Raw genomic sequence first — 23,900 nt, 5'->3', positions numbered from 1 at the left:
GTACCAGGAGGAAAAGAAATCAAGCGAGATTCCGTAAGTAGCGGCGAGCGAAAGCGGATTTTTAGATAGATCAAAATCCAAAGAGGGTATGAGTCGCGTAGATCTATCCTAAAGTCTTTATAGTAAAACTTTTTGAAGAGAGGTGAATCACACATCTAAGACTAAACATTGGAACAATCCGATAGTGAACAAGTACGGTGAAGGAAAGTTGAAAGCATAGGCGGCGGAACAGGGGGGGGCTAGGGGGGCTAAAGCCCCCCCAACTCGATGGTTGGGGGGGCTTAGCCCCCCCAGCTGAGCCTTCTCGACATTTTCAATTAACTCTTCATAATCTCTAATTTTATTAGGAATAGAGTTACATAATATCTCTACTACTGTATACATGTACAGTACTGCTAGTACGGGGTTTGCCGCATTTCCCGGAACATGCAGTCGCGTCTTCAGTGTTTCTTCTCGTCTCTCTCAAGCGCTTCCAGCAACAGCGCCGCTAAAAGAACCTGTACGGAAGAGACCAGCAGCGACGACGGTTTGCGTTTCTACGAGGATGACGAGGACCCCCAAATCGTCACGGAAGGAGACGAAACTGAAGAGTTTCCTGAATGCACAGGAAACCAACGTCTTGAATGTTTTCTTGATTGCTGTACAGACGACGATCCGTACCATCCGTCGGCGGATGAATGCAAGTCCACGATGAAAAAGCAAGGCAAGCAGATTCGGTCTCCACAGTTTTCGTGGTTCAGTGAGTATGCCTGGCTAACGTTCTGCTTGACCAATTGCGTTGTATTTTGCCACTTCTGCAGACAGGCGTTTGGATCTGGTCAAGCTGTTCCGATAAGCAAAAAGTCAGACCAAGCTTTTGTGTCGGTTGGATTTTCAAACTGGAAAAAAGGCCCTGAAAAATTTCGAGCGCACGAGAAATGCGAAGCACACAAGGAAGCGATTTCAAGACTGATGAAGCAAAAACAGACTCCGGTAGATCTACTTTGGACAAAGATCAATCGCTAAGAAGAAACATGTTTCTTGTTCAAGCGGGTGCTATTCGATTGTTGGTGAGGCAGGGCTTAGCGGTGCGCGGACATTCTGAGGAAGAGGGGAATCTTTATCAGTTCATGAGGTGCCTTTCCGATAATAAGCGTGAAGTCGATAAATGGATGGAGAGCGGCAGATACAGTAGTCATGACATTATAAATGAAGTCATAGAAATAATGGCAAATACTGTTTTGCGCAAGCTGCTTCAGTCTATCCGATCTGCCGCATGGTACTCGTTGATTGCTGATGAAGTGAGGTGTTCATTACCGTTGCGTCTCCCAATAGGCAGAAATTGCATTATAAGGGTCAACTCTTTACAGTAAGTCTTTTACAGGTATTACTCAGGACGTGTTGGACGTGACGAATATGCCGCAGTGGAAACCGATGCTCTATGCAGTGGCGTTCTTGCACACGACAGTCCAGGTATACGATACGACATTGTTCACTCTGGGAAAGGAGGGTTTACATTCACTGTTTGTAGGAACGTCGCAAATTTGGTCCCTTGGGCTGGAACATTCCGTACGAGTACAACAACGCTGATTTGAATTCGAGCATGCAGTTCGTCCAGAATCACATTGACGACATGGACTTGAAAAGGGTACGTTGTTCTAATCCTCTTCAACGATTCAACTATTTGCCGAGCAGGGTGTCTCGTGGAGCACAGTCCGTTACATGCTGGGAGAAGTTCACTACGGTGGTCGAGTTACGGACGACATGGACAAAAGACTTCTGAATACGTTTTGCAAGGTTTCTGACGTCTCCTGTTAAATTTTCGCCTTTTGCGTCACGTAATTTCTTCAGGTTTGGTTTGCCGAGCACATGTTTGGAACGAACTTTCGCTTATACAAGGGCTACTCGATTCCTCACTGTTCGAATGCGGCCCAATACATGAACTACATCGAGCAGCTTCGATCCTCTCATCGACTCGCCCGAAGTCTTCGGTCTGCACACGAACGCCAATATCACTTACCAGACGAGCCTCGCCAAGGACGTTTTCGACACTATTGTCAGCATCCAGCCGAAAGACAGCGCCGCTGGAGGCGGCGAGACGCGAGAGAGCGTCGTTCAGCGACTGGACAAACTACCGCAAAGATTTCGTTCCGCACGAGGTGTGAGAAGACATGCGCAGAATTTCTAATAGGGAGATGCTATGCGGATGTTTTTCTTAGGTCAAGGGCGCGACTTCAGGGAATCCCTATCGCCCATGAATATCTTTCTTCGGCAGGAGATTGATCGCATGCAGCGCGTCATTACCTGCGTCCGAAATACTCTATTGGATCTCAAGTTGGCTATTGACGGAACGATTATTAGACTTTTATTCTAATTTTGAAAGATTGCATGCAAAACTGACACTAGGCTTGCGTTGGCGTTGGCTCCGCGTGTTCACTTAGAGCGGACGACATCACCTGAAATTTGCCCACTTTCTCAGAAAAACTGCCGGCTTTGAATGAAATCGAAGCAAGCAGATTCGTTGGCCAATCGTTCCGAATATACAAATTAAGCTCACGTATAACCTTGTGACCTGACGATCGTTTGAATCCAGCATCAGAGTACATAGGACACGATATGGACAGACTACGACTGGAATAAAGATGGGATTGGAGAGCATCAAGAGCAAAGTGATCCAACTTGGACTCCCAATCGGATCCCCAATTCTTTTCGTTGCTAGCCGACGGTTTTCTCTCGAGCAGCTCCAAGAGAGGTTCCACGTAAGGAAGACTTACGCCCGAGTGGAGACGAGTCGGTTTTCCAGCAGCGACGTCGACAAGCAATGGGATGATCGGTGCAATTGACGTTGTGAAAGAAGAGCGCTTCACACATGGCCACTGTCACGTGGACGCCAAGACAGTCAATGTAGCCTTTCGTCGGTTCCACGTACGGTATCAATTGACAATATTCGAGAAAGTTTGGCACGTCGAAGGCGCATTGACGATAGAGAGACAAGTTGTCTTGGTCGATTGTCGTGCTAAAAATGCCACATCGCTGGAGAATGGGTCCGCAAAGATCGGATTGATAGACGCAGAAAGGGGACTGTTGAAATCCCAATTTGTTTTCGGGAAGAAACATTTGGAGTTTGCACGACGGATCGTCGTCCGTGGGAGAAGCGACGAATGAGATGGGAAACGTAGCTGCAACTAGATTCTGGCAAGCGGGAAGGAGAGCTTTACCGCCTTCGCACTAGAATATAATGAGTGCACTCATGTACCAACGTACCTCAGGTTGGCTACCTAGCCATTCTCTCGGGTTATCTTTGGTGAAAAGAGTGACGTAGAAATCAGTTGCCAGTTGCAACAAATTCGCGCTCGTTGTGATGAAGAACTCTTCCTTCAAGCGAAAACGTCTCTGAGCGCCCTTATTATAGTCGTCGCACACTCCTGGACATGAAATTCGTCTCTTTTGACGTCATCGGACCACCTCCGCAGCCGGATTCACATTCAACTAAAAAATAGAAAGAGAAAAATTGTCTGTCGTCGTTCAGATATGCGAATATTCTTTTTACACGTCACGGGAATGGAATTGAATCCGAAAATCCACTCGTCTGTCGTCGATACATTAGAGAGAAACAATCGTCGTTCCTGTATCAACGGTTTCGCCCACCATTCGCTCTTGACTGGCGTAGACGGATTCAGATACTTGTAGAGTAAACCGCGACACTTTGACTCGTCTTCAGGGCAATGGAGTGTCAAGTTGAGCTCAAATGAATAGTTGATTTCGAACGAGAGATCCGGTTGGCCTTGAGTGTCGTTGAAAACTTTTAAATTGACTTCAACTCCGCGATATCCAGCTCGATCTCCCTACGAAAAAAAGGAGAAAAACTACTATCAGTATTATATATAGTAGGGTTGGGAATATAAACGTTTTCAAAGCTGAATGGAAAGATGCCTCTATCGCTAGACGATCGCAATTGATTCGTTATGGCTGAAGCGCTTAACGTCGATCCGGTTGAACGTAGACGTCATCGAATCGAATGCACCAATCAGTTCATCTTGTATGCGCATGCGTGGCACTTTGTATTGAATGCTAACGACGATGATGACGAGTCCGGCCACGAGAACTGTGGGTAATATTATTGGTAAATATGCCGTATTGGGGTTGATGCGTTGGCAAAGATTGCCCGTATATTTGACTGTGCACTCGCACGTGAGTTGATGATTGAACGTTCGATTGACACCGCGAAATTCGAGTAGAAATGTGGAATTTAGTCTCGTGACTTTGCACGTGCCGCCGTTCCGACACACCCCTCCCGGTCCCATGACGATTTCTGAATTTCCTTGAGCGCGTACGTTGGAGATTCGATCATCGCTACAATTGGGAACGAAGCAAGCGCCGTCGCCGGAATTGCGCGAAAATTCCTCAAAACCCGGATAACAGGAACACGTGCTTGGATAGACGCAATCGCCGTTGCCATTGCAACTGTCTTTGAGCGCGTTGCATACGGGCGTCTCGCAATTTTCACCTTTCCAACCTTTGGTGGATGTATGGTAGGGATCTTGGCGACATTCACATTGATTGGGCGCCTTGCAACAACAGTTGACGTATTCCAGATGTCGCTTCTTGAGCAGACGAAGACGCTCGCCGAATCGGCTCTCCAATTGATGTACGCGGCGAAAGAATGCGGCGGGAATCCGGCGGCGACCGAAGCGTTTGCGGAAATCAATGACGCAGCTGGAAACATGACGGAAGCGGTGAAAGATTTGAAGAGTACGTTGGAAATGGCGGCGAGCGAAGCGGGACTCACGGCGGGAATGGTGAACACAATTGCACAGGCAGCTGGAACCGTAAGAAAATATATTTTCAATGATTATTTATTATTGATTATTTGTATGAAGCTTGATGACGTAATTGGTGGTAAAGTGAGCAAATCGTTTTCCCGAGTATCAGGAGAGTGAGCATTTCCGCAAAAGCAATTATGGTCAAAGCTCAAGACAGTATAAGTGGAACAGATGTGACGTCATTGTGAGGATGACATCATCATATCTTTAGGTTGGCAAAGCGAGAACGAATCCGTCTGAATTGGGCGTGGTCTCAAAAGATACGACGGCAATTTATTGCACAATGTCGAGCGATTGTAGGGGAGCTCTTGCTACAGTCGAAAATGATGACGTAAGAATTAATTAATTAATTAATAATATTTCTCTATTTTCTTTTAGATTGCTGATCGATTGAAGCAGGCTTGTCAACAATTGGGCTGGGCATTGGGCGAATTGTTGCAATGTGCCGGAAGTGTCCAAAGCAATTTCAGGGAAAGAAAGAGCTCTCGGACACAGCGAGACACGTCACGAATCACGTGAGTCCATCCCAATAAAATGAATATTTAAAATTAGAATTTTTGTTTTGTTCACAGGTTGCGTCCTTGATGGCGTCGCTCCAGGCGGGTGCCAAGGGAACGCAGGCGTGCATCAACGCTGCGGATAGCGTCAAAGGAATCATCTCCGATTTGGATACAGTGATCATGTTTGCGTATTAGGCACTAACGTCGCTCTAACGAGAAGAATTCGCAGTGTCAGCCGAACGAGAGCGACGTCTCAGAAAAGTTGAAAGAAATACGAGAACCCCTTTCGCGCGCTTATGGAGGAGATCACGGTCATTCTCACTAGACAGAGAAAAGAAAGACGCTGTCTTTGGAAGCACTGTTAACTGCATCTTTTTGTTTGCCACTGACTGATATGATTTGTCTCTTATGACGCAGTTTCTGCTTATTAAGAGACGCAAGTTTATTTAACTAGTTTGAAAACCTACTCTCAAAGGTTCGGACTGTAAGGAGTTGTCCCTTATTATGCAATTTCTGCCTATTGGGAGACGCAACGGTAATGAACACCTCAACTGAACTTCACCACCTAAACGAGGTATGGTTTGGACAGAAATGATTTGTCTCTTATTACGCACTTTTTGCCTATTAGGAGACGCTTAGTTAAACAAATAGTTCAACACCCTAATTGCAGATATTATCCAGACAAGCGCAAAAGGAGAGTATAACGTTCCTCCTCCTTAACGAGGTACACTCATTTGCAATGTTTCGGACTGCAATGATTTGTCCCTTATTACGCAGTTTTCGCTTATTAAGAGACGCAAGGTTATTTAACTAGTTGGACTACCACCTTTCAATGGTTCGGACTGCAAGGAGTTGTCTCTTATTACGCACTTTTTGCATACTAGGAGACGCTTAGGTAAACAAAGAGTTTGACACCCTAATTGCAGATATTTCTAGACAAGCGCAAAAGGAGAGTATAAAGTTCCTCCTCCTTAACGAGATGAATTTTGGTGTATCTTACTTGCAGAGACACACTCATTAGCAATTGTTCGGACCTCAATGATATGTCCCTTATTACGCAGTTTCTGCTTATTAAGAGACGCAAGGTTATTTAACTGGTTCGACAACATAGTGTCAATGGTTCGGACCTCAATGATTTGTCCCTTATTACGCAGTTTCTGCTTATTTAGAGACGCAAGGTTATTTAACTGGTTCGACAACCTAGTGTCAATGGTTCGGACTGCAATGATTTGTCCCTTATTACGCAGTTTCTGCTTATTAAGAGACGCAAGTTTATTTAACTAGTAGTAGTTGGACAAACTACTCTCAAATGTTCGGACTGTAAGGAGTTGTCCCTTATAATGCAATTTCTGCCTATTGGGAGACGCAACGGTAAAGAACACCTCACTTGAACTTCGCCACCTAAACGAGGTATGGTTTGGACAGAAATGATTTGTCTCTTATTACGCACTTTTTGCCTATTAGGAGACGCTTAGTTAAACAAATAGTAGTTGGACACCATATTTGCAGATATTTACAGGCAAGCGCAAAAGGAGAGTATAACGTTCCTCCTCCTTAACGAAATGAATTTTGTTGTGTTTTACTTGCAGAGATACACTCATTAGCAATTGTTCGGACCTCAATGATTTGTCAATTATTACGCAGTTTCTGCTTATTAACAGAAGCAAGGTTATTTAACTGGTTCGACAACATTGTGTCAAAGGTTCTGACTGATATGATTTGTCTCTTATTACGCAGTTTCTGCTTATTAAGAGACGCAAGTTTATTTAACTAGTTTGAAAACGTAATCTCAAAGGTTCGGACTGTAAAGAGTTGTCCCTTATTATGCAATTTTTGCCTATTGGGAGACGCAACGGTAATGAACACCTCAAATGAACTTCACCACCTAAACGAGGTATGGTTTGGACAGAAATGATTTGTCTCTTATTACGCACTTTTTGCCTATTAGGAGACGCTTAGTTAAACAAATAGTTCAACACCCTAATAGCAGATATTATCCAGACAAGCGCAAAAGGAGAGTATAACGTTCCTCCTCCTTAACGAGGTACACTCATTTGCAATGTTTCGGACTGCAATGATTTGTCCCTTATTACGCACTTTTCGCTTATTAAGAGACGCAAGGTTATTTAACTAGTTGGACTACCTTCTCTCAATTGTTCTGACTGCAAGGAGTTGTCTCTTATTACGCACTTATTGCCTAGTAGGAGACGCTTAGGTAAACAAAGAGTTGGACACCCTAATTGCAGATATTTCTAGACAAGCGCAAAAGGAGAGTATAACGTTCCTCCTCCTTAACGAGATGAATTTTGGTGTATCTTACTTGCAGAGACACACTCATTAGCAATTGTTCGGACCTCAATGATTTGTCCCTTATTACGCAGTTTCTGCTTATTTAGAGACGCAAGGTTATTTAACTGGTTCGACAACCTAGTGTCAATGGTTCGGACTGCAATGATTTGTCCCTTATTACGCAGTTTCTGCTTATTAAGAGACGCAAGTTTATTTAACTAGTAGTAGTTGGACAAACTACTCTCAAATGTTCGGACTGTAAGGAGTTGTCCCTTATAATGCAATTTCTGCCTATTGGGAGACGCAACGGAAATGAACACCTCACTTGAACTTCACCACCTAAACGAGGTATGGTTTGGACAGAAATGATTTGTCTCTTATTACGCACTTTTTGCCTATTAGGAGACGCTTAGGTAAACAAATAGAAGTTGGACAACCTAATTGCGGATATTTACAGACAAGCGCAAAAGGAGAGTATAACGTTCCTCCTACTTAACGAGGTACACTCATTTGCAATAGTTCGGACTGCAATGATTTTTCTCTTATTTTGCAGTTTTGGCTTATTAAGACGCAAGGTTATTTAACTAGTTGGGCTACCAACTTTCAATGGTTCGGACTGCAAGGATTTGCCTCTTATTACGCTCTTTTTGCCTTTTAGGAGACGCTGATATATCCCCTATTACTCAGTTTTCGCTTATTAAGGGACGCAAGATATTTAACTAGCTGGACTACCAACTTTCAAGCGTTCGGACTGAAAGGAGTTGTCCCTTATTACGCACTTTTTGCCTATTAGGAGACGCTTAGGTAAACAAATAGAAGTTGGACAACCTAATTGCGGATATTTACAGACAAGCGCAAAAGGAGAGTATAACGTTCCTCCTACTTAACGAGGTACACTCATTTGCAATAGTTCGGACTGCAATGATTTTTCTCTTATTTTGCAGTTTTGCCTTATTAAGACGCAAGGTTATTTAACTAGTTGGGCTACCAACTTTCAATGGTTCGGACTGCAAGGATTTGCCTCTTATTACGCTCTTTTTGCCTTTTAGGAGACGCTGATATATCCCCTATTACTCAGTTTTCGCTTATTAAGGGACGCAAGATATTTAACTAGCTGGACTACCAACTTTCAAGCGTTCGGACTGAAAGGAGTTGTCCCTTATTACGCACTTTTTGCCTATTAGGAGACGCTTAGGTAAGCAAAGAGTGTGACAACTTAATTGCAGATATTTCTAGACAAGTGCAAAAGGAGAGTATAATTTCCTCCCCCTTAACGAGGTGACGTTTGGCATATCTTACTTGCAGGGGCACACTCATTATCAATTGTTCGGACCTCAATGATTTGTCTCTTATTGCGCAGAGTCTTCTTATTAAGAGACGCAAGGTTATTTAGCTAGTGTGACAACCTACTCTGAATGGTTCGGAATGCAATTATTTGTCTCTTATTACGCAGTTTTGGCTTATTAAGAGACGCAAGTTTATTTAACTAGTTGGACTACCACTTTTCAATGGTTCGGAGTGCAAGGAGTTGTCTCTTATTACGCACTTTTTGTATATTAGGAGACGCTTAGGTAAACAAGGGTTGGACACCCTGATTGCAGATATTTCTAGAAAAGTGCAAAAGGAGAGTATAACGTTCCTCCTTCTTAACGAGATGAATTTTGCTGTATCTTACTTCCAGATACACACTTATTTGCAATGGTTCGGACTGCAATGATTTGTCCCTTATTACGCAGTTTCTGCCTATTAAGAGACGCAAGTTTATTTAACTAGTTGGACAACCTACTCTCAAATGTTCGTACTGTAAGGAGTTGTCCCTTATTATGCAATTTCTTCCTATTGGAAGACGCAACAGTAATGAACACCTCACTTGAACTTCGCATCCTAAACGAGGTATTGTCTGGACAGAAATGATTTGTCTCTTATTACGCACTTTTTGCCTATTAGGAGTTGCTTAGGTAAACAAATAGAAGTTGGACACCCTAATTGCAGATATTTACAGACAAGCGCAAAAGGAGAGTATAACGTTCCTCCTACTTATCGAGGTACACTCATTTGCAATGGTTCGGACTGCAATGATTTGTCTCTTATTACGCAGTTTTGGCTTATTAAGAGATGCAAGGTTATTTAACTAGTTGGGCTACCAACTTTCAATGGTTCGGACTGCGAGGATTTGTCTCTTATTACGCACTTTTTGCCTAGTAGGAGACGCTTAGGTAAACAAAGAGTTGGACACCCTAATTGCAGATATTTCTAGACAAGCGCAAAATGAGAGTATAACGTTCCTCCTCCTTAACGAGATAAAGTTTGTTGTATCTTACTTGCAGAGACACACTCATTAGCAATTGTTCGGACCTCAATGATTTGTCCCATATTACGCAGTTTCTGCTTATTAAGAGAAGCAAGGTTATTTAACTTGTTCGACAACCTAGTGTCAATTGTTCGGACTGCAATGATATGTCCCTTATTACGCAGTTTCTGCTTATTAAGAGACGCAAGTTTATTTAACTAGTTGGACAACCTACTCTCAAATGTTCGTACTGTAAAGAGTTGTCCCTTATTATGCAATTTCTTCCTATTGGAAGACGCAACAGTAATGAACACCTCACTTGAACTTTGCATCCTAAACGAGGTATGGTCTGGACAGAAATGATTTGTCTCTTATTACGCACTTTTTGCCTATTAGGAGACGCTTAGGTAAACAAATAGAAGTTGGACACCCTAATTGCATATATTTACAGACAAGCGCAAAAGGAGAGTATAACGTTCCTCCTACTTATCGAGGTACACTCATTTGCAATGGTTCGGACTGCAATGATTTGTCTCTTATTACTCAGTTTTCGCTTATTAAGGGACGCAAGGTATTTTAACTAGCTGGACTACCAACTTTCAAGCGTACGGACTGAAAGGAGTTTTTCCTTATTACGCACTTTTTGCCTATTAGGAGACGCTTAGGTAAGCAAAGAGTTGGACAACTTAATTGCAGATATTTCTAGACAAGTGCAATAGGAGAGTATAATTTCCTCCCCCTTAACGAGGTGAAGTTTGGTATATCTTACTTGCAGGGCACACTCATTATCAATTGTTCGGACCTCAATGATGTGTCCCTTATTAAGAAGAGTCTTCTTATTAAGAGACGCAAGGTTATTTAAGAAACGCAAGGTTATTTAACTGGTTCGACAACCTGGGGTCAATGGTTCGGACTGCAATGTTTTGTCCCTTATTACGCAGTTTCTGCTTATTAAGAGACGCAAGTTTATTTAACTAGTTGGACAATCTACTCTCAAATTTTCGGACTGTAAAGAGTTGACCCTTATAATGCAATTTCTGCCTATTGGGAGAAGCAACGGTAATGAACACCTCACTTGAACTTCACCACCTAAACGAGGTATGGTTTGGACAGAAACGATTTGTCTCTGATTACGCACTTTTTGCCTATTAGGAGACGCTTAGTTAAACAAATAGTAGTTGGACACCATAATTGCAGATATTTACAGACAAGCGCAAAAGGAGAGTATAACGTTCCTCCTCCTTAACGAGATGAATTTTGGTGCGTCTTACTTGCAGAGACACACTCATTAGCAATTGTTCGGACCTCAATGATTTGTCCCTTATTACGCAGTTTCTGCTTATTAAGAGACGCAAGGTTATTTAACTGGTTCGACAACCTAGTGTCAATGGTTCGGACTGCAATGTTTTGTCCCTTATTACGCCGTTTCTGCTTATTAAGAGACGCAAGTTTATTTAACTAGTTGGACAATCTACTCTCAAATGTTCGGACTGTAAGGAGTTCTTATAATGCAATTTCTTCCTATTGGGAGACGCAACGGTAATGAACACCTCACTTGAACTTCACCACCTAAACGAGGTATGGTTTGGGCAGAAATGATTTCTCTTATTACGCAGTTTTCGCTTATTAAGAGACGCAAGGTTATTTAACTAGTTGGGCTACCAACTTTCAATGGTTCGGACTGCGAGGATTTGTCGCTTATTACGCTCTTTTTGCCTTTTAGGAGACGCTGATGTATCCCTTATTACTCAGTTTTCGCTTATTAAGGGACGCAAGGTATTTTAACTAGCTGGACTACCAACTTTCAAGCGTTCGGACTGAAAGGAGTTGTCTCTTATTACGCACTTTTTGCCTATTAGGAGACGCTTAGGTAAGCAAAGAGTTAGACAACTTAATTGAAAATATTTCTAGACAAGTGCAAAAGGAGAGTATAATTTCCTCCCCCTTAACGAGGTGACGTTTGGTATATCTTACTTGCAGGGGCACACTCATTATCAATTGTTCGGACCTCAATGATTTGTCCCTTATTAAGCAGAGTCTTCTTATTAAGAGACGCAAGGTTATTTATCTAGTTGGACTACCACCTTTCAATGGTTCGGACTGCAAGGAGTTGTCTCTTATTACAAACTTTTTGCATATTAGGAGACGCTTAGGTAAACAAGGGTTCGACACCCTGATTGCAGATATTTCTAGAAAAGTTCAAAAGGAGAGTATAACGTTCCTCCTTCTTAACGAGATGAATTTTGCTGTATCTTACTTCCAGATACACACTTATTTGCAATGGTTCGGACTGCAATGATTTCTCCCTTATTACGCAGTTTCTGCTTATTAAGAGACGCAAGTTTATTTAACTAGTTGGACAACCCACTCTCAAATGTTCGTACTGTAAGGAGTTGTCCCTTATTATGCAATTTCTTCCTATTGGAAGACGCAACAGTAATGAACACCTCACTTGAACTTCGCATCCTAAACGAGGTATGGTCTAGACGGAAATGATTTGTCTCTTATTACGCACTTTTTGCCTATTAGGAGACGCTTAGGTAAACAAATAGAAGTCGGACACCCTAATTGCAGAGATTTACAGACAAGCGCAAAAGGAGAGTGTAACGTTCCTCCTACTTAACGAGGTACACTCATTTTCAATGGTTCGGACTGCAATGATTTGTCTCTTATTACGCAGTTTTGACTTATTAAGAGACGCTATGTTATTTAACTAGTTAGGCTACCAACTTTCAATGGTTCGGACTGCAAGGATTTGTCTCTTTTTTGCCTTTTAGGAGACGTAAACAAAGAGTTAGACACCCTAATTGCAGATATTTCTAGACAAGCGAAAAAGGAGAGTATAACGTTCCTCCTCCTTAACGAGATGAATTTTGGTATGTCTTACTTGCAGAGACACACTTATTTGCAATGGTTCGGACTGCAATGATTTGTTCCTTAACAAGGTACACTGATTTGCAATGGTTCGGACTGCAATGATTTGTCCCTTATTACGCACTTTTCGCTTATTAAGAGACACAAGTTTATTTAATTAATTGGACTACCTACTCTCAATTCTTCGGACTGCAAAGAGTTGCCTCTTATTACGCACTTTTGGCCTATTAGGAAACGCTTAGGTAAACAAAGAGTTGGACACCCTAATTGCAGATATTTCTAGACAAGCGCGAAAGAAGAGTATAACGTTCCTCCTCCTTAACGAGATGAATTTTGGTGTATCTTACTTGCAGAGACACACTCATTAGCAATTGTTCAGACCTCAATGATTTGTCCCTTATTACGCAGTTTCTGCTTATTAAGAGACGAAAGGTTATTTAACTGGTTCAACAACCTAGTGTCAATGGTTGGGACTGCAATGTTTTGTCCCTTATTACGCAGTTTCTGCTTATTAAGAGACGCAAGTTTATTTAACTAGTTGGACAATCTACTCTCAAATGTTCTGACTGTAAGGAGTTGTCCCTTATAATGCAATTTCTGCCTTTTGGGAGACGCAACGGTAATGAACACCTCACTTGAACTTCACCACTTAAACGAGGTATGGTTTGGACAGAAATGATTTGTCTCTTATTAAGCACTTTTTGCTTATTAGGAGACGCTTAGTTAAACAAATAGTAGTTGGACACCATAATTGCAGATATTTACAGACAAGCGCAAAAGGAGAGTATAACGTTCCTCCTCCCTAACGAGATGAATTTTGGTGTATCTTACTTGCAGGGACCTATAGCAATAGTGTATAGAGGGAAAGAGGCCTATAGCAATAGTGTATAGAAGGAAAGAGCCTATAGCAATAGTGTATAGAAGGAAAGAGGCCTATAGCAATAGTGTTTACAAGGAAAGAGGCCTATAGCAATAGTGGTTAGAAGGAAAGAGGCCTATAGCAATAGTGTTTAGAAGGAAGGAGGCCTTTAGCAATAGTGTTTAGAAGGAAAGAGCCTATAGCAATAGTGTATAGAAGGAAATAGGCCTATAGCAACAGTGTATAGAAGGAAAGAGCCTATAGCAATAGTGTATAGAAGGAAAGAGGCCTATAGCAATAGTGTTTAGAAGGAAAGAGGCCTATAGCAATAGTGTTTAGAAGGAAGGAGGCCTATAGCAATAGTGTATAGAAGGAAAGAGGCCTATAGCAATAGTGTTTAGAAGGAAAGAGGCCTATAGCAATAGTGTTTAGAAGGAAAGAGGCCTATAGCAACAGTGTATTTCAGAAGGAAAGAGGCCTATAGCAACAGTGTATAGAAGGAAAGAGCCTATAGGGATAGTGTATGCAAGGAAAGAGCCGTGGTGACGTCAAAGATGATGACGTTGATGATTTGGGCTTGGACGATTTGATGGGACCCCGCCCAAGTGGTTGGGTTTTCGAAAGAATCCTCTCATCGCTGTTCGATTGAAAGTCCATGGACGCAATTGGTCGTCGCTTCGTTCCGTTTGTCCGATGCTCGCGCTTCGGCGCACCGCGTTCCAGGTGAGCTGTCTCTCCCTCAAGGGAATCGCGTGGGGGCGGAGTCTCTCCGTAACCGATTTCGCTAATGATCGGATTACGGATACCATCGTTGATATGAATGAGGATGAGAATAGTTTGTCTCGAGAGCGTCTTGGAGGTGATGATTCAGTTGCGGTCGTCCGAGAAGAAGAAAGAGGCGTCGTTCATGAGTATGCAAATGAATTCGCCAGAAATGAAAGTTATTCTCTTGGGTACCTTCATGTGAGCGGGGGAAATTGACCCATATTCGCTGTTCTACCAGGAGAAGTCTTTAAGGTAGTCTCAAAAAATTTTATATTTATTTTTTTAAAACGTCCGAATTTCCTGTGATTCTCTCCTTCGAAAATCACTGCAGGCAATAGTCCAGAAATTAATTCGTTAACCAATTAAATAGTTTTGATTTTTAATAGCGCCTCTCAGCAATTGAAAATGACCCAGTATTGCCAGGAAATATTCAAGGAGAAGCTCCTTCGATTGCCCATCGAAGGATTCCCTGTAGAATCAATTGCACAGGATGTGCACGTGACTAATTCATTTTTTATTTATTTAAGCTTGATCCCGGCGTTCCGTTGCCAAGTCCGAATCTACTTCGAGGCAAAACATTGATTAAGAACAAGAAGAAAGCGCAACTGGCAAAATGCAATGAGGAAATAAAAATTAAATATTTGTAGTCATTTAGTTCTTTTATAGCTGATAGTATCGATCCCTCGAAGGTAATTGATAGCTCAAAAGACGAGAAACCGAAAGAAGAAGAAGCAGAAGAGAAAAGTGCATTTGCTAATAATAGTAAATAATAAAAAATCCAGAAGACCACACGGAAGAAAAAGTCGGAGAACAGGCCGAACTTTCTCATGAACCCCACGCCAAATTGACGTCAGAAAAATCGGCAGACGTCATCCGCTCTCAAGTAAGCGCACATCACATGATTAGCTAAACACAATTCAAGTTCTCAATAAAATAATCAAAGGTTTACACGTGGGAGGGGCAAAGCGAAACGCAAACGGCGTTATCCGATCTCGTAAGTTATATAACGCCTATACGATTCAAGGGTTTTGAAGAGGCAGAACGTTAGACACTCATACCAAGTGGTATCATTGTAAGAGGAGGGTCCCCCTTATAGGGAAAAATCGCGCCTATGAAATGTCTTCGTTAAACGAAGCGGCAGCCGCCGATCACTTGAAGAGATCGCCCGTGGAATTTGCTCTGTGAGAGCGGGCGAATTCGATAGATAATTATTCTTAATTAGTTATTCATTTTTAAGGTATAATCGGAGGCAGATTAATCGAATTTATCCCAAGGGAATTCGTTACGATTCGAGCAATTACATGCCGCAGGTTCAAAATTTTATTTTTAATTTGATTACGTATCTATGTTTGATTTTTCAGGTGTTCTGGAATGCCGGCTGTCAAATGGTCTCGCTCAATTTTCAGACATGCGGTCAGACAGAAGAAAAGAATATTAATTAATATCGATTACGTATCTATATATCTATTTTTCTTTTTCTTGCAGATCTTCCCTTTCAGCTGCATCTCGGAAAATTCGAGCAGAACATCGTCGCCGCCTCTCTTCAAGTCAAAGTATATTTGCAAATAGATACTTATGTATTTTTTGAGTTTTTCTCTCTCTGAGGTTATATCCGGGACGATGCTCTGCGATCGCAAGTGCGGCGTCTACGTCGAACTTGATATGTACGGGTTGCCAACGGATACGGTGAGACGTAGATTCAAGACGAAAATCGTCCCTGGCAACGCAGTGAATCCCGTATGAGATGAAGAGCCGTTTAATTTCAAAAAGGTTTGAGTTTCTTCTTGTACGTAGCGCGCTAGTGTTGTTATGGAAACTTAGATTGTGCTTCCCGAATTGGCTATGATTCGATTTGGTGTCTATGACGATGGAAATCGTTGTCTGGGGCAACGGGTTCTACCCATGACGTCACTGATGTCAGGTAAGATTAAATAATAAATATTCAGATTTTTATTTTCTCCAAAGGATATCGTCACATTCCACTTCGAAACGAATTTAATCAGCTACTCGATTTCGCGTCAATTTTTGTGCATTTCGAAGTGACTGATTACGTGCCCAAAGCCTATAGTGGTACATTGAGACGTAGAACGTCAATTAACACTTATTTATTCACGTGCTACGTCGTAGATTTTCTCGACGCTTTGGAGAATCCAATTGCGTATCAATCGGCTCAAGAAAACGCGGGAAAATACTAGAAGAGCTTCTGGACGACGCCGACGACGAAGTAAGTCCCAAACCCTATTTACAAATAAGAGCCTTTAATTAAGATCGAGATAACGTTTTAGATGAAACAGAGTGGAGGGGAAGGTAAAATAAATATTTGAAATAATTAAATATGGATGATATGAATTAGATGGGCCGAGGGAATCGTCTCCGCCTCCCGTGGCGACGGCTTGCGTTCCTGAGGACGAGGCGACGGGGATCCGAAGCAAGGAGACGTCTCCACAGGGAGAGGATATCACCACTGGACCAGATGCTTATACTATATTGAGAAAGTCGGTGACGAGTGATGAGAGCCGTAAGGAGGAGGCGATTGGCGAATGGGACGCGGAACCCGTGGCGAGGATCAAGACAATGAAGGCAGAAAATTAAATAATTATAATTTGTATTTGTGATTTATTTTTTGCGCGTTCCTAGGACTTTAAGAAATTGTTCAAGAAGAATTTGAAGGATTTTGAATCTCTGAAGAAGAAACACGTTAAGGTATATTAATGTTCCTGTTGACGGCTTCATGCTTGGCTCTATAGCCGTCGAACTTTTGAGATCTGGAGAACGCATTTTCGATGGACCGTGCTCGACTTTGGAGATCATTGCGTCATCTTCCAATGTTACGATAGACGACATATGAGCGGCGGAAGGCGGAAAACTATGCTCGTGCGTGGGCGTGGCACGAGAAGAACTCACTGTCACTGTCTCTAATATTTTTCAATACTTTTAGGTTTCATAATGTTTGCCTGTCCGCTTTGGAGACTGATTGTCGTTACACTGGTGCCGTAAGAGTATGTGACGTCAATTCAGATATCCGAGTGGATTTGTTAAGAGGACAGCTGTCAGGGGTGTAGCAACGTATGTGCATAATAAAATGAATAGAATCCCCTTGTAATTTTTTCTCCAGTTTTGAGTTTCTTGGTCACGTGAATATGCCCGATTTTGAATGGTCGTCAGCTCAAATTTGAAGTTTACGGAAGCGAGCACGTAGAACATGATCACAACAAAGTTTATACGAATAAAGTTTACATAACCGGTATGCTATGCATAATCAATATTTATTTATTTTTTGAATTATTTCGTTTGTAGACAAAGGCCACCATTTGGCATTGGTCGATCCCGTGCCCAATGCGTTTCCCAAGACAATTGCGACAAACACGCCTTTGCCTCCAATTCAATTAGTGATAATGTACAAGGATCCCTATGATAATCAAACTCTAAAGATTTGCAATGAAACAACGTGCGGAAACGACGCCTTTGCCAACGTTGATGTCACTGCCAAGAAAATTAAACGGTAAGCCAACTTTTGCACAGGCATTTTAGAGGAGATTTAGGCCAAGCTCCCTTTCCTCATCATGTTTTCAGTATTTATAAATGAGTCATTACCTGATGGTTTATAGCCTCCTCCCCCCACTCCTCCCCTTTTGGCCCGGATGCATTTAATTGTAGACGGCCCTCCATCAGAGGTTGCCCTTGTGTCATAATTAGTTTTTTTTCAATAGAGGCCTCATGCTCCTCAGTTGCTGTCAATAGATTATATCTATTTCGTAGGGGTCGTCTTGAAAGCATTCACAGCTAAGAACAATCAGTTAGAATCGTCTAGAGTTGATCTGGGCGGCGACAAAGTTCGTACGCAGGTAATCACTGGTGACTTGTCAATACGAGAAGAAGCGCGAGATGTAAGCAATTAACGTAGAGGGGATAAGGACGACTTTTGATTGGATCATATTAGGGTCGAGTGATTTTTACTGACATTCGACTTCTGGATATATACGATGGAATGCAGTTGAATTTTACGGCGTCACAAAGCATCTTTTCCCACAGCAGGGTTCCACTTCGCTACGACGATTTCCCAGCTCAAAAGAAGTCTTCCTAACTCCTCCGTTCGACGTCATCGCTCAAAAGGCTGCGAGATTGCAAATTGACCCGGAAACTGACCCTACACCCGGAACTACTGTCGACGCCAATTTCCCTTTTCCGCAACCAATTCAAGTCTTTATATGTGACGCAAATGGCAACAAGGTCACATCTGGACCCGATTCCTCTCTTTCCATCAAAGTTTCAGCCGTTCCATCGGCTTGTTTAACCAATAGCGTCATTAATGCAACAAAGGGGTAAAGTATGCCCCCCACGTACAAATTCAAATAATTATTATATTTTATGGTTTTAGAGTTGCTTTTTTCTATGACTCCGTCTGCGAAGGAGGTCGATTTCAGCTCAATTTTAGTATGCATTCTTTGACGGAAAACGCAACGTTTTACGTTGTCTCAAACGCTTTTGACGTCGTAGGTACGGCGACGAAAGTAGAAGAAACATTCGCCATTTTTTATTTATTTTTTATATACATACATATATAGAGGAAATCAGGATCGGTCTGTTGGCGCCACAACCCGGAGTCTATGACTTCTACGGAAGCGCCTTTTGTACAATGGTCACACTAGCTCTTGATGACGTCAAGTTAGACAACTGAAATCAATCCTAACTTCTGTACTATCATCTATTTCTTTTATTTAGTGATCCAAACAAGTTTGAGACGATTTTTCCTGGTCAAAAAGGTCGTCGAAAATTGTCTTATTTCGTCGGTCACATGCCCCCGGGCAGCGAAACGTTGAACACGGCTCCGGAAGTGGCGGCAATTCGTAGCATCAATCATGGATTTGATTACCAAAGATCGTATTCATCTTCTTCGCAGAATTTGGATTTCGACAGCATGGCAATGATGCCGGGAGTCTTCAACGTCACTCAGGTTTAGAAAAATAAATAACGATTATTATTATTATTAATTGAGATCACGTGCGTATTTTTCAGATTGGATTGTTTCCTCAGGGAGAGCGATTTACGTACCAGCAGAGGTAGTAGCTATAGAGAAAGAATCATTAGGAGAAACGTCTCTTCACTTCTCTCTGATTTTTCTTAGATATCCATTTCTGAAGCTCTTTGCCTACAGTTTTGATCGTTTTGGTCAGGCCCTTGCTCACTATTGCGCCATCCACGGATGGAAACGAGTCGCAGTCATTTGGAACTCAAAGTAAAAATAAATAAATTTATAAATAATTTTCACCGGTCGAAAATTTCCAGACTTCCTGTTCCAAGATCATTTCGACAGGAGGTAGCCAATCTAGGTATAGAAATTGTTGCAGATGAATATATTCTAGGCGTGGATAGCGTTCCCAACGTGCCCAATCTACAAGAGGTTCATTTTTATTCATTTAATTATTCTCGATTGATTTATTGTTGACATCGTCAGATTAACGAGACGCTCAAAAACCTTCCAAATTATTCTGAGAATTTCTGACGCATCAAGGAGGAAAACGTCGACGTGATCTTATCATTTCCGTTCAGCCAAGACAGCTGGCATCTCTACAAGCAAGCAATTCTTCACGAAATCGCACCTTATCACGTACACTGCGACACACTATCACAAAAGAAGAGACTTTAGATATATATACTTATATAGGGATATCAGTTGGTTGCAGCCGGGACTTTGGCTGCAATGTCCTTTCCTCTGCAGAATTTCTACAGCTGTTCCGTACCGGAAAAAGTCACGTGTGCAAAGGGTTTTGCCGGTACAAAAATAAATTCATAAAAATAATTTCTCACTTATTTATTTCTAGGCATGGTTGAAGTTGTCCAATACCTTCTAAGAGATATTCGACAATATGAATTGTGGGCTGAATTGAAACGTCGCGTAAACAAGCTCGATCCGACTGAATACGACACGGCGATTCGATATCCGCGTCGTTTCACATTTCTTCTGCTCGGAATGGTCTACGATGCCGTCGTTCTGTTCGTGAAAGCCGTCTCGGATTTGATCGACGTGAATCAGACAAAGAAGATGATTGCTGAAGAACTATACCGAAGTGGAGAGATCCTTACCTGTTTTAGATCATTGCAAAATAGACGCTCTGAAAATGAATGAAATTTCCAACAGAAAACGCGCTTTCCGTTCGGATTCGACCAAGTAAACATTTGACTGGTCCCGCTGTTGACGCAGACGCCGGCGCTTTCTTCGTCTCTGTGCGCCAATATTCGGCCGGAATACGACGTGACATGCATGATCTAACCTTTGAAATACGGTCACGGGGATGTCTTCCCGCAGGCGATTTTCAACGCGCACAGGAGACGAGCCGACAAAGTAAGGCATGAAAGTGATGATTGATGACGAATCGGAGATTTCCACTTGAACGTGAACTCCTCGAACCTGTAGAAAGAAGAGCTTTAGCGGAAAAAAACATGCACAGAATAGACCCACAGTTCCTTCTAATTTCAATAGAGTTGATTGAGCTTTGTTGAAGGCGAACTTGCAAGATTCCGGCTCGCTCTCTGACCCGAGTTTCAAAGACATTAGACCCGACCTGCCCTTGGTCCAATAAGGTATCCACTAAAACGGCGAAGGATCAATAAATATAAGTTGCAAGCTCTTTTAGGCAAACTTCTCCAGCCTCAACGTCCTCTGTTTTGCCATCATCGTACATAATGACTTTTTCCTGAACAGACGCTTATACATAACTTTATACAGCAGACGAAATCTCACGTTAGTTTTGTTGACTACAGTCTGGTACGGCAAGAATGTGACGATTCGACTCAATCCGGAGCGTGTCAATCTCACTTGAAGTCCGATCTGAGTCACACAATTTCCCTAAAACTAACTCTTAATTCGAATTGAAATAATCACCTCATAAAATTGATCGTCTTTCTTGCACTTGATATTGCCTCCGCTTCCCGCTGCATCAATGGAAAACAATTTTGACCATTCGGATTCACACACTTCAAGACGAATCTGATAAAAGGTAAGGAAGCAGATTTTTGTAGAAGGTGACAAACGATTTCTCTCTCTCTCTCGCCTTCTGCTTGGAGCCTGGTTTCGGAAAGCCAAATAAAAGAGCATCGTTAGTTGATTTTTGAGTCACACTGTACGATGCACCATTAGCCTAAAAACAGATTCATAAATAGACATTTCTAAACAGTCGGCGACATGTTACGCGACACTCGTGCATGCGCGTACAGGATTCGAGAGGAAAAATGGCGTTTTCAAAGCGCGATGATATCACTGTCTACTGCGCTTCCTTTCTAGACGGACTTCAACGGGTTTATCTTTTTACTGACAATAAATCGGAAGTGTTCAAGGCTACTGAAGTAGGGTTAACTCGGCCGGAATAACTGTTACCTAATTGGTGTGCTATTTAGACTGACCACATTGAGCAGCCCGACTTTGAATTGAACGTGTCGTTACCCAGCGTTGGATTGTCATTGGTCGATGATTGGCAATCAAAAACCGTGGCTTATGTTGGCATTACCAGGTACGTCACCTTGTTTTGGAGTAAGAAAATGCAGGTTTTGTAATTCGGTTTGCATCTAGCTCCAATGTTACGTGGGAATTCAAGCCTGAGAAGAAAAAACATTTTCAAAAAGAAAGCGGCGAACTGTGTCTGAAGCTCGAGGCTGTCTACAACGATCCATCGAAAGCCGAAAGCTTGGGTCTCGCGGTAAGACTTCTTCGTTGCAGTTGGTCGCACATTAGGCTGCATTTCTCTTTAGGTTGATTTCAGCAATCGTAGTGATCTCAAATTGATCAAACCTAAAGCTGGGTCGCTGAAAAGGACTCAATACGACGGAATCTCGTTCCAGTGTAGTCTATCGCTTCACCACGTCTTCCTGCACGGAATCACACGCCCAATCGTGCTGGAATGCGTAATGCTGGTCGACGATTGGCTGGCTAGAGGAACGCCCAGGTCACGTGCTGTCAGATGCGCCCAGCCTGTTCCGGACAACAGCCTGGACCCTCGAGCCTAAGGGAAAGTGGAAACTCGTTTCAGTCGACGGCCAAGTAACTACGGTATGCACGCATTTGTCGTAAGCTATTTTCTTATTAGACAAGCCCTAACAAACGCGCCATGTGCGAGTACCAGTGCGTAACCAGCTGGCGTAACAATGGTCTCGTTCCCAGTCCCTCCCCCTCCGTTAATGGGACATGCCTTTGATCTTGTTGTGCACCGCTCCCACCGGGTGGGATAATTGGTAGTGACGTAGGTGCCGCGAAGTAGCAAGTGCACGCGCGAAGTAGCGATTCAGCGTTGCGCTAGCCTCGCGTTCGCCAGGCCCTTCTCCCTGCTCTCCCGTATAAACACGGGAGGGGAGAAGGGCCTGGTATCTGAAAAATCACGTGGTGCCCCCTTTTGGGGGTGCGGTCGGTATGACGCGTCGGACTGGTCGCGCAGCCTGCCGAAGTACGCCAAAAGTAACAGATCCGTGTTTTTGGGGAAAATAATGACGTGTATTCCAATCGTCGCACCCGACCGCACCCCCAAAAGGGGCACCACGTGATTTTCCAGATACCCCTCCCGTGGTTTATACGGGAGAGCAGGGAGAAGGGCCTGGCGAACGCGAGGCTAGCGTTGCGCGTCGATTTCTAGCTACATTACGGATCGCGAGAATCTCGCTCTATAGGGTATGCAAAGGGGCGCTTCAGAACGGTTTCGCCGGTATAGAGATTTGCGCTCGTGTGCGCTTATCTCGCACCGCACTCGCCACTACTGCCGGCGAAACCGTTCTGCAGCGCATACCCTATAGAGCGAGATTCTCGCGATCCATAATGTAGCTAGAAATCGACGCGCAACGCTGATATGCAGCGGAAGTGGGGATACGCCCAATCGCGTACACGGGCCACTTCCGGGCGAGCCGTACATGACGTCACCTTTGAGGAATAACAATACCACGTGATCCCTCGATGGTGATTAACCAACCCAACGTGAGACACGTGCCGGGGATGATCGCGTAAACTCCACGTAAAATCCGATATCGATGACATCCGAACATTGGCTCGACTCGATCGGCATAAAAGATTAAAATCTCTGCATTTTCGACAAAGAATCCAATGTTTCGAGCGTCGTAGAGGGTTTTTCTTATTAGGCGTCGTTTATTCTACTGGTTTTGAGATCTGTTTCACACACACACACTCAAACGATTATTTAGCCACTTTCTTCTATCTAGTATTTGCTATGTGGATTGGGAGAAATTGATTTGAAGGACTGGCGCAAACACACAGTGTACAAAGGCGGTTATTCGGATCGGCATCCTATTATCATTTGGCTATGGAAGGTGAGGAAGTCTGTACTGCTTCGGACGAAATCTGACTACTGTCTCAATTGCAGGCTGCAGCATCGTCTTCTTCAATTCATCACAGGCACATCTCGAGTTCCTATGAACGGATTTGCTGAACTTTACGGTTTGCAGAAGCGAAATCAATCTAGTAGAGGATACAGTGATATTTATTTATGTAGGAAGCAGCGGTCCGCAGAGATTTTGCGTCGAAA

General features: G+C 42.9%; 2 protein-coding genes, 4 long non-coding RNA genes and 1 pseudogene across 6 annotated transcripts; 5 read left to right on the top strand and 2 right to left on the bottom strand.

Moving 5' to 3' along the window:
• The first annotated feature begins 1,382 nt into the window (after positions 1-1,382).
• LOC136196894 (dynein axonemal heavy chain 5-like) lies at positions 1,383-2,353 on the top strand (annotated as a pseudogene).
• Positions 2,354-3,427: 1,074 nt separating this feature from the next.
• Positions 3,428-3,960, bottom strand: LOC136196493 (uncharacterized). The gene is made up of 3 exons (XR_010672218.1): positions 3,887-3,960; positions 3,530-3,824; positions 3,428-3,468 (listed from the first exon to the last, which is right to left on the bottom strand). It is a non-coding gene; the product is annotated as an uncharacterized lncRNA (long non-coding RNA).
• Positions 3,961-14,665: 10,705 nt separating this feature from the next.
• On the top strand, positions 14,666-15,983 carry LOC136196893 (1-phosphatidylinositol 4,5-bisphosphate phosphodiesterase beta-2-like). The gene is made up of 11 exons (XM_065986556.1): positions 14,666-14,710; positions 14,766-14,850; positions 14,907-14,994; positions 15,046-15,123; positions 15,162-15,262; positions 15,323-15,422; positions 15,476-15,560; positions 15,617-15,689; positions 15,741-15,792; positions 15,865-15,932; positions 15,969-15,983. Exons 2-11 carry the CDS (start codon positions 14,785-14,787, stop codon positions 15,981-15,983), a joined length of 726 nt encoding a protein of 241 aa, XP_065842628.1. The 5' UTR covers positions 14,666-14,710; positions 14,766-14,784.
• A 12-nt stretch (positions 15,984-15,995) lies between these two features.
• LOC136196467 (uncharacterized) lies at positions 15,996-16,438 on the top strand. The gene is made up of 3 exons (XR_010672205.1): positions 15,996-16,149; positions 16,201-16,300; positions 16,345-16,438. It is a non-coding gene; the product is annotated as an uncharacterized lncRNA (long non-coding RNA).
• Positions 16,439-19,274: 2,836 nt separating this feature from the next.
• LOC136196676 (uncharacterized) lies at positions 19,275-19,555 on the top strand. The gene is made up of 3 exons (XR_010672303.1): positions 19,275-19,333; positions 19,396-19,439; positions 19,505-19,555. It is a non-coding gene; the product is annotated as an uncharacterized lncRNA (long non-coding RNA).
• A 358-nt stretch (positions 19,556-19,913) lies between these two features.
• Positions 19,914-20,317, top strand: LOC136196674 (uncharacterized). Its single transcript, XR_010672301.1, has 3 exons — positions 19,914-19,987; positions 20,045-20,153; positions 20,202-20,317. It is a non-coding gene; the product is annotated as an uncharacterized lncRNA (long non-coding RNA).
• A 92-nt stretch (positions 20,318-20,409) lies between these two features.
• Positions 20,410-21,564, bottom strand: LOC136196892 (intermembrane lipid transfer protein VPS13C-like). Its single transcript, XM_065986554.1, has 8 exons — positions 21,553-21,564; positions 21,432-21,518; positions 21,263-21,367; positions 21,122-21,208; positions 21,021-21,074; positions 20,840-20,968; positions 20,652-20,788; positions 20,410-20,602 (listed from the first exon to the last, which is right to left on the bottom strand). The coding sequence occupies exons 1-8, from the start codon at positions 21,562-21,564 to the stop codon at positions 20,410-20,412; spliced, it is 804 nt and encodes a 267-aa protein (XP_065842626.1).
• Positions 21,565-23,900: the final 2,336 nt, after the last annotated feature.

The sequence above is a fragment of the Oscarella lobularis genome, chromosome 16 (genome assembly GCF_947507565.1).
Source record: "Oscarella lobularis chromosome 16, ooOscLobu1.1, whole genome shotgun sequence".
NCBI classification, from domain to species: domain Eukaryota; kingdom Metazoa; phylum Porifera; class Homoscleromorpha; order Homosclerophorida; family Oscarellidae; genus Oscarella; species Oscarella lobularis.
Note: the sequence above shows the minus strand (reverse complement) of the source record. Positions and strands in the feature narration are given on the sequence as shown.

Coding starts and splice junctions, on each gene's coding strand:
- LOC136196893 (XM_065986556.1), top strand. CDS start 14,785: ATGACCCAGTATTGCCAGGAAATATTCAAGGAGAAGCTCCTTCGATTG. Junction 14,851..14,906: donor TGCCCATCGAAGGATTCCCT/GTAGAATCAATT, acceptor TATTTATTTAAG/CTTGATCCCGGCGTTCCGTT. Junction 15,690..15,740: donor CGAGCAATTACATGCCGCAG/GTTCAAAATTTT, acceptor TTGATTTTTCAG/GTGTTCTGGAATGCCGGCTG.
- LOC136196892 (XM_065986554.1), bottom strand. Junction 21,368..21,431: donor AACCAGGCTCCAAGCAGAAG/GCGAGAGAGAGA, acceptor ACCTTTTATCAG/ATTCGTCTTGAAGTGTGTGA. Junction 21,209..21,262: donor AAGACGATCAATTTTATGAG/GTGATTATTTCA, acceptor TGTGTGACTCAG/ATCGGACTTCAAGTGAGATT.